General features: G+C 40.6%; 1 protein-coding gene across 1 annotated transcript; it reads right to left on the minus strand.

Moving 5' to 3' along the window:
- Positions 1-5,941: 5,941 nt before the first annotated feature.
- On the minus strand, positions 5,942-17,754 carry LOC308259149 (interferon-induced very large GTPase 1-like; the record flags this gene model as incomplete). Its single annotated transcript, XM_080689940.1, has 2 exons — positions 5,942-6,086; positions 10,439-17,754. 2 exons carry the CDS (start codon positions 17,752-17,754, stop codon positions 5,942-5,944), a joined length of 7,461 nt encoding a protein of 2,486 aa, XP_080546066.1.
- Between the last annotated feature and the right edge of the window lie 302 nt (positions 17,755-18,056).

The following is an 18,056-nucleotide window of genomic DNA, read 5'->3' on the forward strand; positions in this document are numbered from 1 at the left end:
TAAGTACAGGAGGATCACAGGTTTGCGGCCAGCCTCAGCTACTTAGTGAGGTCCTCCACACTTTACAGAGACCCTGTTTCAAAATAAAGAATAAAAATAGGGTTGGGAGTGTAGCTCAGAGGTAGAATGTCCTTGAATTTAATCCCTAGTTCCCCCATCCCACACAAAGTCAATATCCAAACAGTTAAGAGAGCATGAAAAACGCACAACTTCATTAGTAATAACAGTTATACATATAACAACTGTCTTGAAATAGTAATATATACTACAGAATGGCTAAAGTCAGAAAGAACAAAACCAAGAGTTAGGGACAGAAGAAGCAAATGGAACTCTCATACATTGCTGGTAAAGATATAAATTGGTACAAAAAAACTGTTCATTATTCTTTACTGAAGTTGAAAATATGTATATTCTGTGATTTAGAAATTATGCCCCTAGTATATAACTAAAGAAAATGTGTCTGTATGAAATACATATGAAAGTGCTTACAGCAACATTATATTTAAAATACCACAGGGCTGGAAACCACCCACATGTTTTTCAGTAAATAAATTTGTGTGTCTGGCACTGGAGAGTGAACCCAGGGCCATTATACCTCTGAACTATATCCTCAGCCTTATTTTATTTTTTATTTTGAAACAGGGTTTCACTAGGTTTCTGAGGGCCTTGCTAAGTTGCTCAGCCCTTGAACCTGTGTCTCAGCCTCCCACATACTGGGGTTACAGGATTGAGTCACTGCTGCTGAATATATTATTTTATACGACAAAGTGACTTTGTAGATGTCAGTAAGTTCAAGCTCTTCAAATAGGGAGATTGTTTAGGATTATATAGGTGGGCTCAATGTAATCAACAAGGGTCCTGATAAAAAGAAGGCAGCACACGCTTGTAATCCCGGCGCTTGGGAGGTGGAGACAGGAGGATCGTGCAGGTTCGAAGCCAGCGGTGCTGGCTTAAGAGACCCTGTTTCAATATATATATATATATATATATATATATATATAATATAATAAAAATATATATATATATTAGATATCTGGGAGTGTAACCTGGAGGTAGAAGGGTTTCCAGGAACCCCAGTACCACACACACACACAAAAAAAAAAAGATGAAAGAGATCGTGATTCTAGCAATGCAGGCAGTTTCTATAAGTTTGAACAGGCAAGGAAATGGATTCTCCCCTAGGGCCTTTGGAAGGAATGAAGTTTTGTCAATATCTTGTTTTAGTCTCATAAGATTTAATTTTGGGGTTTGACCTCTAGGACCGGAAGATAAATCTGTTGTTTTAAGCAAGAATAGTTACAGTAGGAGTTGCATATTCTACTGGTCAGAATATATTGCACATTGTTACTCTGTGAATGTGCATTTAATGAATGGCCAAATTTCTAAATATCTGATTCTTAATTATGATGGAGGGATTTTACACATAAGTTTGGTTATGTGGGATTTCAATTCTGTGACCAGGCAGTTTTCTTCCAGTCTTTCTAATTTCTAGACCTTAAAGTTTTTTTTTTTTTTTTTTTAAAGCAAAAGCCTAAGAGGTGAAGTGAAGAGAACAGAATTCAGGCTTCATACTCAACAGACGCAACAAGTTGAGGGTGAAAATGGCATGATTTAGGGCCTCCCAGTTTATCTGAGGCATTCATTTGTCTGGAGGAAGATAAGAATTTTTTTTTTTTAAAAGAAGAGTAGAAAGAAAAAGAAAGACGGTGGAAGTATTTTTTCATGTCTCAACTTTAGTCTTAAGTCACAGAAATAGAGCACATCACAGTCAGGTAGAGACGCCTTGGAGTTTAATTCACAAAGATGTCCTGAGTTCTTATGTGGTGTGGATGTGAATTGAAATTCAAAGGGCTGGCATAGGCTTAGCACAGCCGGGTAATTGTGTTCAATTTGAGGGATGGAGGATGTAGCAATAAACTCAGGGCTCGGCAGCCAACAGAATACTACTTCAACATAATGATTTGTGCCAAAGGCATAAGACTCCATGTTAACTAGCCAATTCAACTGTGGATTGGCTACACAAAGTACACAAAGAACTGTGTTGCAGAGACCAGCAGATGGCGCCACCATAACGCAAAATACCAGCGGAAGGCTAGGGCTACAGCGCCCTGGCATTGCTGAAGTCATAGTTTTCACCAAACCCTGGGCAGAAGCAGGGAAAGGAGCAGCGAGTGATCAAGCATTACTGTATCCAGTAGAGACTGAATACTCGATAAAAGTACATTTAGATGGTCACACTGGATTAAATTTAAACTAGATTGAACCATAATTTTTTCCCCCTAATGCTAAGCAATGTATAGGGATTTGGGGAGGGATATCAGGTTATAGACTAAAATAAGGAGAGTAAAATGTTTCTGTACATTTTGAATTATAATATAAGCTTTCCTTATCGCCCTTGTGCAAAGTCATTGAGATTTCTCCTTGGATAGGATTTTAGAAGACTAAAGAGAGGGTCAGAAAACTGCCTATCAATTTACCTTTCTGTCTTCCTTTCTCTTCCTCCTCTACTTTTTTGTTCTTCCCCCACTGCCTCCTTCTTCTCCTTCTCCTCCTTCTCTTCCTCACCTTTCTTTTCCTTTCTTTTCTTTTCTTTTCTTTCTTTTTTTTTTTTGGTACTGGGGATTGAATCCAAGGCCATTCTACCTCTGAGCTACGCCCCCAGCCTGATTTTATTTTTTGTTTTGAAACAGGGTTTCACTAGGTTGCTGAGAGTCTGACTATGTTGCTGAGGCTAACTTTCATCTGTAATTCTCCTGTTTCGGCCTCTCAAGTGATGGGATTACCGTTGTGTACCACCATACCCTGATTCTCTTTTCCTTCCTGTCCCTGTCTTCTCCTTTCTCTTTGAGTTTGGAAAGTTGGAGGGAATTTAAACTTGATCCCCTGGGACTCTACTCTCTTCTTTAGAGAATGCTTTCCAGGTAGGAAAGTTTCTATTGAATATTTGTATTAAACAAGACTTCTGAAGGTTTATTAAGTGAGTACCCATGATAAACACAGAATATATAAAGAAGAAAAAACTGGCTTTGGCCTGAACACAGAGAGCAAGAGAAATGTGGAAATAGGCATTTAAAATTATTGTTTAAAGTACTAACGTTGAAGAAAAAGTTGCCAAGACTCTTATACTACCTTTCTCTAGGTTCAGGTCTATGAAGACATCCCTGACCTCTAATCAATTATCACTTAATCTTTGCCAACAATTTTACCTTGCATTTCCAGGCCATCAGTCACATTTGATTCTATCCCATGTTCCTGTCCTTTTCAGTTTGTGTACATCTTTGGAAGAAGATCTATACCTAATTCACTATATAAATGAATTCCGACAAAATTCTAAATACACAGGGAATGTCAAGTGTGAAACGGTCAGTTTCAAGTTGTGAAAAGATGTGTGTTCAGAGTTGTTAATTGTAGTGCTATTTATAGTCATGAAAATTTAGGAACTTCAGTTGCCTACCAGTAGGGAATCTGGTTAATTACATGCAAAGGAATATTATGTAGGCATTAATATTCATTTGTTTGTGCATATGGTACTGGGGATTGAACCCAGGGACGTTCTGCCTCTGAGCAACACCCCCAGCCCTTTTTGGGGGGGTTTGTTTTGAGACAGGGACTTACTAGGTTGCTGAGAGTGCTGTGCTGCTGAGGCCATCCTTGAATATGTGATCCTCCTGTCTTAGCCTCCCAAGTACTGGGATTACAGGTATGCACCATCACTTCTGATAACATTAATTCTTAAACTGCATTAATATGTGTTGGTTTACAAAGATGTCCACGAAAGAATTTTAGGAAAAAAGAGATGATAGAAGAATAGGTGTATTTGTTGCAATGTATGCAAAATCGTATTTAACCTTGTGATCATTTGCCTAGAAGGATGGTCATAAAAAAGTTCAAAGAAGGTGAGATTTGGCATTTGTAATGTTTTTCCATGTTTTGGGATTTTTTCAATGAATATGTTATTACTTTAGAAAAATAACAGAACTTTAAAAAATTCCATCACAATTTGGTTCTTTATCTTCTATTTAAAATTTGTTAGTATCTTGTTACATAGTGTTTCTCAGTCAGGGCAATCTAAGTGTTTTGGGGACATTTGGCAATGTCTATAGACATCTTTCATTGTTAGGACTGCTAAGAGTGCTACCAGAATCCAGTGTCTAGAGTTCAGGAACACTGCTAGCATGAGACAACCCCTCTGCCCCAACAAACAATTATCTGGCCTTAAATGTTAGTAGTGTTCAAGTTGTTCTTAAAATTAGAATTCTTTATACTGATACTACCATCTGGTGGTGAGAGAAAGGCCTGCAAATTCCATGTAGCTTTAGCCTGAAGCTGGATGCTTGAACTAGGCCCTTAAAATTAACCTAGTAGGACACTGTTTCTTTCTCTCTCTCACACACACACAATAAAAAGGGTTGGGGTATGGCTTGGAGGCAGAAGTCCCTGGGTTCGATCCCCAGTACAAAAGGAATTTGGGAGGCAGTAAGAAGGATAGCTACAGTCAGAGTAGGAGGCAGGGAAGGAGCAAGGAAAATTCTTGCGTGGCAGGATCTGTGATACTATTATTAAGACCTGTAGTTTTTTCTTAAGCTATCATTCTGAGTCTATAAACTCTATATTACAATTCCCATTTTTCATTCTCATTAGGACTCCAAGGATTCAAAATAACTAGATGCTGGAGCAAGAAAGCCTTTGGAAAAAATTTTACAGATTAACTTGGTGAACGGAAGGAGAGGATTGCTACTTGCTTCTATAGGTGTTTCCCCAGTACACAGGACAGTGCAACTTTAGCTCAGCCAGGAATAACTTTAGCCTGGGGCACGTAGGACCAAGACGAGGCCCCTTGTTTTGGCTCATTTTAACTTTTACCTCCATCTCACTTCTACTAAGGAATGCATTTGTGTGACCCAGGCTTCTATCCTTGACCAGAGCCTTCCTACCCCCAACTCAAGAGCCAAGTGGAAAAATCTCTCTTACTCCTCTGGTGCATAGTTTTGTCACCACCCTTTCAATCCACACATTTTCTTGTTTTGAATTTTTGCTTGCTAATGAGTTGCTCAAGTATGTCCCATGCTCCTTTCTGCTGCTCCCAGCAGGGCTGTGTGCCATTGCTCACTTTTCTACCTGCTGGCCCCTTTTGAAGGCCTGCACTTCTCACCTCTTGAAAGGCGAAATGCCGCTCTCTTCTTATACATGTTGGGGAAGAGGACATTATGTAATCTTTATTTACTTCTTGCATTGTTTCTTTATTGCCCACAACCCTATTAATCAATTCAGATTTAGCAATCTTTACCAAGACCTTGGAGTATGTTACAGATTGGTTTGTCCATCAGAGATGAAGTAGGATTTTAAAAATAAAACAGACGTGTCAGGTGTGGTGGCTCATGCTTGCAATCCCAGTACTTGGGAGCTGAGACAGGAGGATTGTGGTTTGCTGTCAGCCTCAGCTACTTATTGAGATCCTCCTCAACTTATTGAGACCCTGTTTCAAAATAATAAAAAAAAAATACGGCTGGGGATGTAGCTTGGGGGTAGACGCAATGTGTCAAAAAATAGAATTAAGGCTGAAAATCTCAAAAAGATGGTGAGAAGTGAGAGAAGAAAGGCAGAATAAGAGCATTAGGTTCCTTTGACAAGAGCTACCTCGTAGCTCCCACATCATCATTATTTTTGGTGTAATCCTCCAGAAGCTGAAGCCAAAGCAGTGTGCCAAATACTTCTTAAAGATCAACACTTGTGAAAGAAGGGGCAGAGGAGGATTTGGGAGAAGAAAAAATTAAACTGTGATGCAGGCCTCATAGAACTTGAACCACACAGGAGCTCTGGAGTGAAGACCATCACAGCATCCTGTGTCTGGCCAACAAGGCTGGGTCTTTGTGCCTCACTCAATCACTGGACACAGGATGCCATAGGAAGGGCATGACCTCAGGTGTAGAGGCTCTCTGCATCAGAGGCGGATGTGAAAGATCTGAGAGCTGATGAGTGGCTGCTTCACTTCCCTCTGCTGGGCAGCCAGGTTCTTCTTTGAAGGAGAATCTAGAACCACAGGAAAGTTGTTGGGAAGCTCAGCAGAAATGACATGATAAGCACGACTGTTTTCATAGTTCAAAGGGAAAGTGCCACAGACAAACTATTAGGGAAACCAGGCTTGGTGGCACAGAACTGTAGTCCTACTACTTGGTAGGCTGAGACAGGAGGAGTGCAGGTTCAAAGCCAGCCTCAGCAACTTAGTAAGGGTCTCAGTAATTTAGCAAGATTGTTTCCAAATAAAAAATAGAATAGGTCTGGTATGTAGCTCTGAGGTAGAATGCCCCTGGGTTCAATCTTCAGCAACACACACACACACACACACACACACACACACACACACACACACACAATCCCCAAACTATCAGGGACAGTTTTTCCAGGAGAACATGGCCTGAGTTATATCTTTTCAAATTTATGAAAATTCCTTGGCTTACACTAAAAATAGTAATGACACTGGGAGTTATTAGTGTTTTTGAGGATTACAGTTTAAATTCATATTATTTAGATGGACGTGGTGGTGCAGGCCTGTATTCTCAGTACTTGAGAGGCTGAGACAGGAGTATCATAGGTTTGAGGACAGCCTCAGCAACCTAGTCAGTCTCAGCAAGAAAATGAAAAATGAAAAGGACTTGGGGTGTAGCTCAGAGGAACCCTTGGTTCAATCTCCAGTGTCACCAAAATACCAAAAAACCCCAAAAACTGTTTAGAGAAAATAAAGTACAGATAAAGAAAATAGTAAGAAAAGCATCTCTGTAACCTACTTGAATAAAAATGTAGAACTATGACCTGCTTCTTTTTTTTTTTTTTTTTTTTTTTGGTGGTACTGGAGTTCCTGGAAGCCCTTCTACCTCCGGGCTACACTCCCAGACCTATTTTTACATTCTCATTTGGAAACAGGGTCTCATAAGCCAGCGCGCGCGGCTGGCTTCGAACCTGCGCGATCCTCCTGACTCTGCCTCCCAAGCGCGGGGATTACAAGCGTGCGCCACCACGCCTGGCCATGACTTTATTTTTAAATTTTATTTTTATTTATGGTTAATTTTATATACTTAGGGGGTACAGTGTGGTGCTTTGATTGTGTATACATTGTGGAATGAATAAATCAGGCAGATGAACATATACATTACCTGACATACTTGCTTTTTTTGGTGAGAACATCTTGAATACACTCTTTCAGAAATTTTAAAGTAATATGTGCATATATGCCTCTACCATATTGTACTCCATTAACATGTATGATTATAAAGCCAGGTGTGGTAGTGCATGCTTGTAATCCCAGTACTCGGGCGGCTGAGACAGGAGGATTGCAGGTTTGCAGTCAACATCAGCTACTTAGTGAGGCCTTCCACAACTTAGACTCTGTTTCAAAATAAAGAATAAAAAATAGGCTGGGCGTGGTGGCGCATGCTTGTCATCCCCGCGCTTGGGAGGCGGAGACAGGAGGATCGCGCAGGTTCAACGCCAGCCTCACTGGCTTAAGAGACCCTGTTTCCAAATAAAATATAAAATAGGTCTGGGAGTGTAGCCCGGAGGTAGAAGGGTTCCATCCCCAGTACCACCACCACCAAAAAAAAAAAAAAAAAAAAAAGAATAAAATAGGGCTGGGGATGTAGCTCAGAGGTAGAATGCCCCTGTATTCCATCCCCAGTACTGCAAAAAAAAAAAAATTGAAATGTATAATACATTGTTAACTATATTTACCTTCCTGTATTATAGGTTACTATATCTTATTTTTCTTGTCTAACTAAAACTTTAAATCCTGTAACCAATATTTTCCATTTCTTTCACCTTACCCTCTGCTTCCGGTAACCAACATTATACTTTTTACTTGTATTAGTTCTAATTTTTAGAGTCTACAGATAAGTGAATCTCACAATTCTAATTTACAGGATCTGATGTCCTAGAATAACAGTCCTCTCTATCCCTCTCCCTGTATACCTTGTGACTCCTTTTCCATTTGCCATAGGATCTCTGCCTTAACGAACTGGACCATCCCTAAAATATGCTGATGTGGTGATCCCCGATTCCTCTTTATCTGTTTCTCATTCAATGACTCTGGGAGACGTATTCTACTGACCATGAGGAACTATTCCTACTAACTTTATAACTCTGGCCATTTCTAATTTTGTGACCACAGTGTCTCCCCATCCTGATGATCTCATTCTTTGCTACTGAGTCCATTTTTTTCTGCTTCACTGTTCCCGAGGTCTCCTTCTGCAGGGACTCAAAACCTAGTGACCGTAATCTTCTCCAGTTCTGACCCTACCTTGATGGCAGCATTGCTTTCTCTACTGTTATAGCAGAGAGTCGTATTCCTTCATAGTCATCTACTCTCTATCTCAATGTTCTTTTTTGGGGGATCTCTTGAAAACAGCCTCCAAAGTTAATTTAATTATAAAATTGCTTAAATAACTGAAGACTTTATTATACCATTTAAAAATTTATACAAAATAATTTTGGTTTGAAAATTAAAAATAACATATATATGATACCTCTTAGTTAAGGGATTTTATGGATCCATTGAACAAATATAAAAAGCATTAAGTCAACGTTGATGGAACACTGGGCCCTTTCCAGGGAAGCAGTAACAAGAGAAAAAGGCACCATGCTGTGCAGGGATTTTGTTTCAATCATCATTTCAATTTTATCGTGTTAAGAGATCTTCACAACCCTCATTTTGACTATTTTTCGGAGAACAAAAGGAAAACCATACTATTCAATAACATCTATATCCTTAATTTTTTATTTTTTTTTTTTGTTCCACGACTGTGGAGACAGGAGTCCTTTGACCTGAAACTGAGAATATATTTAAAGCTCTTTGAGGTGACAAAGGGAACAGAGGCAGAATTCTTATCTCCCATCTGAGAAGATTTGAATCATTTGGCTCTTTTTGCCTGGGCTGTTTTCACTGCCTATGGAGGGCTATGGAGACTGCCTGTAAATGGAGGTCAGTGGATGCTTTTGTGTCCAACAGGAAGATATTTTCTTCTTTTTATCAAAATTCCTTTAGATCATCAGCTTTGGGAACTGAGCATAAAGGGTAGATTTGGGTAGATGATTTCCTTCCCCTATTAGGCCCTTGGTTAGATTCAGAGTCATATCAGTCAACATCCTCACTGTTATAATCTAGAACAACTGACCACACAGTTTATTTTTATTTTTATCTATCTCCAAATGACACTCCCAGCCTTATTTTTTATTCTTTAAATGGTCTCACTGAGTTGCAAAGGGCCTCACTAAGTAGCTGATGCTGGCTTTGAATCTGTGCAATCCTCCTGCCTCAGCCTCCCAAATGCTGGGATTACAAGCGTGCGCCACCATGCCTGACTCTGACCACACAATTTAAAGGAAGGAACAGCTGGGCGTGGTGGCGCACGCTTGTAATCCCCTTGCTTGGGAGGCTGAGACAGGAGGATCACACAGGTTCAAAGCCAGCCTCAGCTACTTAGTGAGGCTCTCAGCAACTTAGACCCTGTTTCCAAATATAATAGAAAATAGGTCTGGGAGTGTAGCCCGGAGGAAGAAAGCCTCTGCGTTCCACTCCCAGTACCACACACACACAAAAAAAAAAAAAAAAAAAAAAAAAAAAAGGAAGGAAGAAGAAAATGTGCTTAAATATTTCAGTTTGGGAATAATAAAATTTGTTACATTTCAGGGTTAATAATTTTTCCTCACAACTTCAAAGAATAAAAAATAATCTAATAATCTACTTCAAAAAGTTAAAAAGTCAAGGTATATGTATAGATATTAAAGCTCTTTGAGGTGACAAAGGGAACAGAGGCAGAATTCTTATCTCCCATCTGAGAAGATTTGAATCTTTTGGCTTTCAGCCAAGGTATATGTATAGATTGAAACACCCATACTGTTATCCTATAGAAATTTAAGACAGCCTGCAGTGATTTTTTTTTTTTTTTTTTTTTTTTGGTGGTACTGGGGTTCCTGGAAGCCCTTCTACCTCCGGGCTACACTCCCAGGCCTATTTTTACATTTTTATTTGGAAACAGGGTCTCCTAAGCCAGCGCATGTGGCTGGCTTTGAACCTGCGCGATCCTTCTGTTTCTGCCTCCCAAGCACGGGGATTACAAGCGTGCGCCACCACGCCCGGCTCAAGCCTGCAGTGATTTTAAATTTCCAGTGTTAAGTTCACTTTCTCTGAGATATTATATATTAAAAAGTTCAGAATGATAGTTTAAAGTATGAAGTAGTTTTAATTTTATTTGATTTTTATGATACATTGATATATTTCAGTAATTTGTTTATAAACTAGAAATAATTGAGGCAGAGATAAATGAACTCCTTTTGCAGGAAAACTTTAATTTTTACATGTTTTATTTTGAAAATGGAAATACGGCAGGTTATCATAAGGATGAGGTGATTTAGAATTATTTAGGTACTATAACACTTCTACACATACTAGGACTCTTTTGTGGTCACTGAGTATAACTCTTTCTTCAAGTCATCAAGTACATCCTGCTTTGTGATTTTGGCCCAGGCATCAGGGATTTTACCTGTGTCTACAAATTTTTTCTGGTATTTTTCTTCTAGCTTTGATCTGAAGTGTGAGACAAACCATTTCCAATATGGTTGGGTGGATGAATCAGGGGTGATGCTCCATGTGGCATAATCCCCCCCTGCCTGACGATAGTTTTTATATGGAATTTCCTGGTCATCTCTCAAACGCATGAAACGATCACTTGCTACTGAACTAGTACAACAGTCAATGACAAAGTGGTCTGTTTTATGCTTATGCCATCCATTGACAGCTTGAGGACGGTGGAATGGAACACTGTGGTCTCCGTCATGTGTAGGAATTGTGTTTGTACAAATTGCATTACATAAGGGGCATTGTTTCCAGCAGCCACAGAGATGTTCAGAGAGGATCTTCTCAATTTCAGGAACCATTTCATCTACAGGCATACTTGAACAATTCTGTTCTACTTTCTTCATCGCAGGTTCCAAAGCTGCGCTCATGGCTTCTTTGAGAAATTCAATATCTTTTATCTCCTGGTGTTCAATGCTTACCAGGTCTCTTCGTGGAAAGATCAAGTTGTTGCCCAGGTGGTCACAGAACAAATCCAACCACCCAGAGACAGTGCTGCTTTTATCTTTAGCTACTGCTGTGGATTCACGAATGGCAGCGAGGATGGCATTCTTGAGGTTGTCTAAACTTATTTTTAAAAAAGTCTGTATTTTCTCACTTTCTTTGTCTGAACAATACCTTTTAATATGGTTTTCAATATAATTGCTAAAAAAAGATTTTGTATTGTGAAGGTATTGCCAGTAATTATCAAAGTTTTCTTCTTCTGCCAGAGAGATGAGAATGTGCTTCTCCAGGTTAGCCCTGTTTCCGTTGAATGCAGGGCAGGTAGCTCGCATTTCCCCAGCAATTTTAATGATCATTTCCCTCCAGATGGTGGTGGATACTGCAGGAGTGAGCTTGTGCCACAGAAAGTCAACAAATGCTTTGATTGAGGATGCTCCTTGGCAGGAGATCTTAAAACTCATGAAGAAGTCATCTTTCTTGCTTTCTAGGTAGTTCACAGGATCATTAGCTCTCTTAAATGCTCTGTGCATTTCCTTAAAACTCTTTGATGCCTTTTGGAATAAACACAAAGATAACTCAATGTTGTATTTGCTTGTAAATGTGTATCTTTCCTCGGTGGGTGCAGATTTCACTTCCTCATCTACTGTTCTCAATATTTCATGGAAATAATTTGCATTGTAATCACACTGCTGCTTCTGAATGTTGTTCATAGTTTCATTAAATCTTGATACAATGTGTTCAGTAGTCATTTTAATAGACTCCATATCACGGGCCTTTAATGTCCTTGTCATAAAGTTATATTTCTTACTCATTTTGACATGCTCCTCATAATTGATTTGAAACTTATCTCTAGAATTTCTCCTAAGTATGTCCACCAGATATTTCTCCTTTTGGAAATATTCCCAAAGGATATTTTCAGAATCCACATCAATGTCAGGCTCCATAACTTGAGGGAGATCTGAGGATACATCATAGACCCATTTTTTCCAGAGTTGGTTGAATTTCTCATATAACTCCTCCTCACTCAATTCTTTTCCCTTTACAGTCAAGGCTAGCTTCCTACTCCTCTCCAATAATTCATTTTCATATCCTGCCTTTTTCTTATCTAGCCTCTCTTGATTTTTTCTAAAATGAATAAGTTCATTGGCTTTTCTTTTGCTTTCTGAAATAAGTGCCTGCTCAAGGATTGTGAGCTTATTTTCAAAATTTGCTTTCCATTGAACCAGTATTTCATTTTCTGGGTCTTCTTTAAAATATTTTTCAAGTTCTTGCTTGATGGATTCATATTTCTCTATAATTGGAGCTTCAATTGTGCTTGCTTTGAGTGTCTGAATCTTTCCATTCTGAATCTGATTGATCAGCTGGTTCTGCAAGTCCAGTACATGACTCCTCAGGTCCCAGGTCCATTGGTTGTACATAGTTTCTAGTTTGCTCATGGCCATGACCTCACGGGTATTTCTGAAACTGAAAATAAAGTTCTCATTCACCAGGGCTCTCCATAAATCTTGAACTCGGAATTTTACATCTGATATTTTCATGATGCTCCCCCTTGATTCCTGTTTAGCAGTCAAAAGGATTCCACTTTTCAGGTCCTGGATATTGTGACTGTAGCGAGGGTTGGGAGGGGCCATGGGGGGATTCCCATCCCAGAGGTGAGCAAAGTAGTAGACGTGAGTATTCACATCAAACTTAATGACATCACTAAAGCGGGATATGTGTGAGCACTCCTCTTGTTCAGCAGCTATGGCTGCCATTTCATCTAGCCTCTGCTCTAGACACCTTCGTCCTTTCATAGTTTGGTCTTTGGCTGTGATTTCTCCCACATTCTGATGGACAAAGAGGCAACTTGGGGAGATTTTAACTTGTTTCATTCTTAGAAAGGCTTGGACAGCTATTTGTATGATATCTTGCATTTCTGATGGATTCTCCCCAAAAATATTGATCAGAGTCAAGTTTCCAAGTCCAATGACAAAGGTTGCCAACTCATTGTCCCAGTTCCTGGATTTGTTGCTGAGTTCTGGGGCCCGAAGTCCTTCTGTGTCTACAACCAGAATGAAATCAAAGCCAAGATCCTCAGTGGCTGTCTCCTCTACCTTCAAGAGTTGCATGTAGGCCCCTCTGGTACACCTGCCTGCACTGACTCTGAACTGAAGCCCAAAAAGGGCATTCAGTAAGGTGGACTTCCCAGAGCTCTGCAGACCAAGGACTGAGAGAATGAACAGCCGTTTGTCTCCAAGTTTCTCTGAGACCTTGTCAAAAATAGCTCCTATCCACTTTAAAGGTACATAGGAAGCATCTCCATCCATTAGCTCAATGGGAACCCCAGATATCATTAGGTCTGCAGCAATCTGGGGTAGTGAGAGAAAAAGAATATCTCTTGTAGAAGTAGTTTCTTCCAGAGCTTCATAGATCTGGCCGACTTCTCTTAGAAGTTGCTCAATTCCCAAGGTACAGTCATTAATCTCTGTGGAGATGGCTTCTATCTCATTTTGCCAGAGTTCCAAGGAGTTGCTCTTTTGTGCCTTTTGCTTTTCTGTTTGTACCAATGACCACAAAGATCTTTGCTTCTTATTTAGTTTTTCTAAGTGTTCTGCAGTTAGGTTTTCCAGATATATGCTCAGCCACTGCAAAAAATATAGTTTGGTGTGAGTTTCTGAATATTCTTGGAGAATTTGAAGGACAGATCTCATCAGATCATTGAGCGGAAAGGCTCTTGTCAACTGTTTATGGCGTATTATTTGTTTCTCTGTCTCAATCTCACTCTTGTGTTGTTCAATGCTCCGATTCCCCTTTTCTCTCAGGTGATAGAATTCTTTGTCTTTCTTACACCAAAGGTGCCACAATTGTCCCTGAAGAGGCAGAAAAATTTCCTTTATGTGAGATAACTTTGTTTCTCCCAGGAGAGCCATTATAATCTGTGCCTTCTCTTTGGCTTCCTTGCAATCTCTCTGTTCTTCATCAATGAGAAATCCTTGCTTCTGAGCAATCTGAGCGCAGTCCTCTAAGCTCAGAGCAGAGTGAGAGAGCTCTAGCAAATGTCTGATGGTAGTTGTGAGCTCCTCTGTTAATTCTGCTTCATTTCTATTTCTGATGCCAATTCTCACTCTTGTGCAAGAATTATTGGGCATGGATTTTTCTTTGTCATCAAGCAAGCAGATCAAAGGTCTTGATGACTGGCACAGGTCACGGACAAGCTTTTGGTTTTCTTTATTGTCATCAGAAGCTGACATGAGAATCACAATGAGGGAAGAGACCTCCTGCAGGAAGCTGAGCTGCCTCTTGTGATCTTTTGCATCTCCATGAAGATTGGTGAAGGCCACACAGTTATCAAATCTGTCCTCTTCTTCCCCCCCAGGACAGAACCAGCAGATTTCCACCACACCTCCCATCAGGAGACAGTCCTTGCTACTTCCTCTGCAGTGTCGGTGAAAAAACACCTCATGTTTACGTTTACTGAGCAGACAGTTCATGATCTGGGATTTGGAAGCAGACAGGCCATTTCCAACTCTAATGAAGGACACAATGGAGGTAGAGACACAGCACATGTGCTGATTCTTGTAAGTATTCTTCCCTTGTGGTGACTTCTTTCCTTCCTGCCAACTCTTCCTAATTTGTCTAAGAGACCAGAGAGAGAATTCAACTTGAGAATTGCAGGGATTAGGCACCAGAAGCGGGAGGGCAAACTGACAAATGGAAAGTTTGGCCAAAATGTATTGTCTGGCAAGTTCATCTGCACAGTGAAAAATTGCCATCTGAATATCCATTGGGTGAATGTGGGATTCAAGCTTAGAGACCAAAGGATTAGTAAGACTATCGTTATCTTCATAAAAGTCTTCATATGGGTCAAAGGCTTCATTTTTATTGTTTGAAGCACTCAGAAATGCTTGGTGTTTTGTGTTTCCATTAACTTTGAAGACTAGTTGTCTTAACCCATAGTCCAACATGAGTAGCTTCTGTAGGAAATAGAAGGGGAGCTCCTGTTCAGTTTTGGGCTGAGTGTTGTGCACAGAAGTTTTATAGATCAGATGGAAGTTAGCTCTGCTCATCCTTTTCGGGTAGTAATCTTGAAGGCCTAGGCGCTGTAGTAAATCTAGAAAGCCTCCATTTTCTACCACTTCCCATTTGTTATTTTCATCATCATATGGTTGAAGGGGCTGTTTCTTTTCGTGGAAGAGACTTTGTAATTGTTTTCTCACCTTGTCCATTTGAAAAGAAGAGGTAGTGGCTTCATAGTTCCCATCAATGAGTAATCTCAAGTCTTTCTCTAGATTTTCCCAATCGTGATCTGATCCAAGTTTGGTAAGGACATATGCAACTTCTGTAGACAGTGACTGTTCCATATGATGTCTAATTAATGCCATGCGTTGTATTTTGTCTTTCGGAGAGACAGCTGTGACTCCAGCTGTGGCTGTCAGACCTGTAAGCACCAAGAATGCCTGAGCCCTGTAGCTGCAAATATTTTTGAGTTCCTGGTATTTATTGTGGGCAGTTTGCATTTCATCCAGAAGGAAGTTTAACTCTTCACACCCCAGGAGATGTTGAAAAGTATTGCTTTCCACTTGATATCCTGCACCAGCTGCAATGGAAAGTAGCAAGAGCTGTGTTTCTGGCTGCTTTGTTTCTTGGAGATAATTCAAGAAACTGCTGAGTGCTAAGCTGACCTGATATGTCACCTTTCTTTGACCTTCTTCCACTGTTTTGGGGGACTGAGATTTGACATTCACTTCCAAGAGGTCATTCTGTTTATCTTTTAAGATTTTAATGAACTCTGAAAGTTGGGAGATGTTAGCTTGCTCTTGCTCTAACTCTGACTGGTTGATCCACTGCATGATGGAGCGAGCCTGAGGAAAGTTTGGCACCTTGTAGATGTGAGGATCCAGAAGACTGCGCAACTGAGATTTAATAAATTTAGTTTTATATATGGAAGAGTTTTTGCAAAAATTGACAGTGTTTACTAGAAAATTCTGGAGATCCCAATCTGTGAGACATATGTTAATCCAAGTGCCATAATCATTTAATTTTTGGTTCAACATTTGCATGAAATCTATCAAATTCTTAAGCTGCTCTTCAGGATCAGATACCTCCCAGGATTTTACATCCTCTAAGAAAACCCTAGCCTCTTTCCTAGCACTCAGTAATTCTTCCCCATCTTGGATCTGGGATGGGAGGCCCGTCAGAGCAGTATAGGTGTCTTTCAGGCAATTAGCCACCTGAAGGGGATCCTTAAAGTTACTAGTGTGGCTGGAGAGGATGATGTTCCAAATTGGCACCAGTTGAAGTCCTCGGTCAATCACACACCAAGTATCATTGCTGGCAACTAGGCCAGCTTTCCACTGGACAAGGCCATCTGCTTCTGCTGGGCCACCTATCTGGGCCACAGATAATTGCACTTGTCTTTGGAACTTTTGGAATGCTTTGTTTTGAGAGGTTGCTTTTGAATGTAAGTCTGACACATTAATATCTGCAGCAACTTTCACTCCAAAGCCACTGTAGCTGCCCCTTATATACATGTCCAGGGCTTCTGCTGCCTGCTGCTTCACGTCAGCCAGATGCTCACTTTGGAAACCCTCTGAGGTGGCCTTCCACCAGTAGATTCCTCCCAGGTGCAGAGGACCTTGGTTAGCATGAGAGCCAAACCTGTGGAAAAAGTTCTCAGCCCTTTGCCTCAGCACAGGGTTTCTATCTGGGTCTGTAGTCTGATTCAGCAGGTCTTCAATACATTTCAGTTCCTGGAGAGCAGCCTTAGAGAACTGGAGCTGATCCATGGGAATGTAGCAGGAGGCCAGGGGAACATAGCTGAATTTGGTTCTACAGAAATAAGAGTGCTCAGAGCTTGCTTGCTGGGTTTCCTTCGATTCTGAATGTTTGCTTTTATCTATTCCAGCATCTATACTAAATCTCCAACCTCCACCGTTGGCTGAGGCAGTAACACTGAAGCCCAGCTTCTCCATAGTCTGGGTGAACATGGATTCTTCTTGAAAAGAAGTAAATTCTTTTGTTTCTATCCATGTACCCTGATGAGGGCCAAAGAGTGAGAACTCCATGGGGAGACACAGTAGCTGCTCTCTCTTCTGCATCAGGTCCCTGTGGTGGCAGGTTTTATAAATTCCCTGCAGGGCCAGCCCTCCAGATGCCCTTCCCACCAGGTCTCTGTCTGGGAGGTTTTGCCTGTGGACCAGTGTCTGCTCCGTGAGACTGAGCTGTCTCTGCATGCTTTCCATGACTTCCCTTAGGGGCTTTTCAGGTGCTGGCCAGTACTCTTCTGGGATCTCCATGGCTTGCCTCAGCTCTGCTTCCTGTCTCCTCACGGCCTCTTCCTGTCTGTGCCTGCCTTCTAACTGCAAGGCCCTCAGCTCCTGCAGTGCCTGTTCTGCCTGCTTCTGCTTTTTCCTTATTCTGTCCACTGGAAACTCCTGTATCTCTGGAAGACTATTTGAATGTGACAGGTCAAGCAGCTTCTCTAGGGCCATTTTCTCCCATGGGTGTTGTGCCTGGGATTTCAACTTCTGGAGATCTTTTTCTCTTAAATATTTTAAGGCTTGGGCATTGGATACACCCAAGTGTTCCTGAATCTTGGGCAACCAATACTCAACCTCCAGTCCTACTTCTTTCAGCATCTCTTGGAGATCTTGCTGATTTTTGCTTCTGAGAAGAAACTCATCAGGGGCGTGCTCTGGTGTGGCCATGACTGTATGAAAAACAGACACTCAGTTAGTCTTGATTGTGCTCTGATCTTAGGAAGTGTTAGCCACATGGCCGAAACAGGTGAGTGTACTAACAATGCAAGTCTTTAAGGCTTTCTTATCTCCTCCTTTAATTGTTTTAACTTATATTTTGGTTAACAACTTTTTTGTGTGTTTGTAAGTCTTTATAGTTGATGTTCTTAACATGAATTCCCTTTTTAATTGATAGAGTGAGCTGGAACCTAGCTCGATTTTTGTACCTCCTTATGTACAGAATTGATTGTACAAAAAGTGGTAGCTTAGGG

Source organism: Muscardinus avellanarius (genome assembly GCF_963383645.1).
Source record: "Muscardinus avellanarius genome assembly, chromosome: 1".
NCBI lineage: Eukaryota > Metazoa > Chordata > Mammalia > Rodentia > Gliridae > Muscardinus > Muscardinus avellanarius.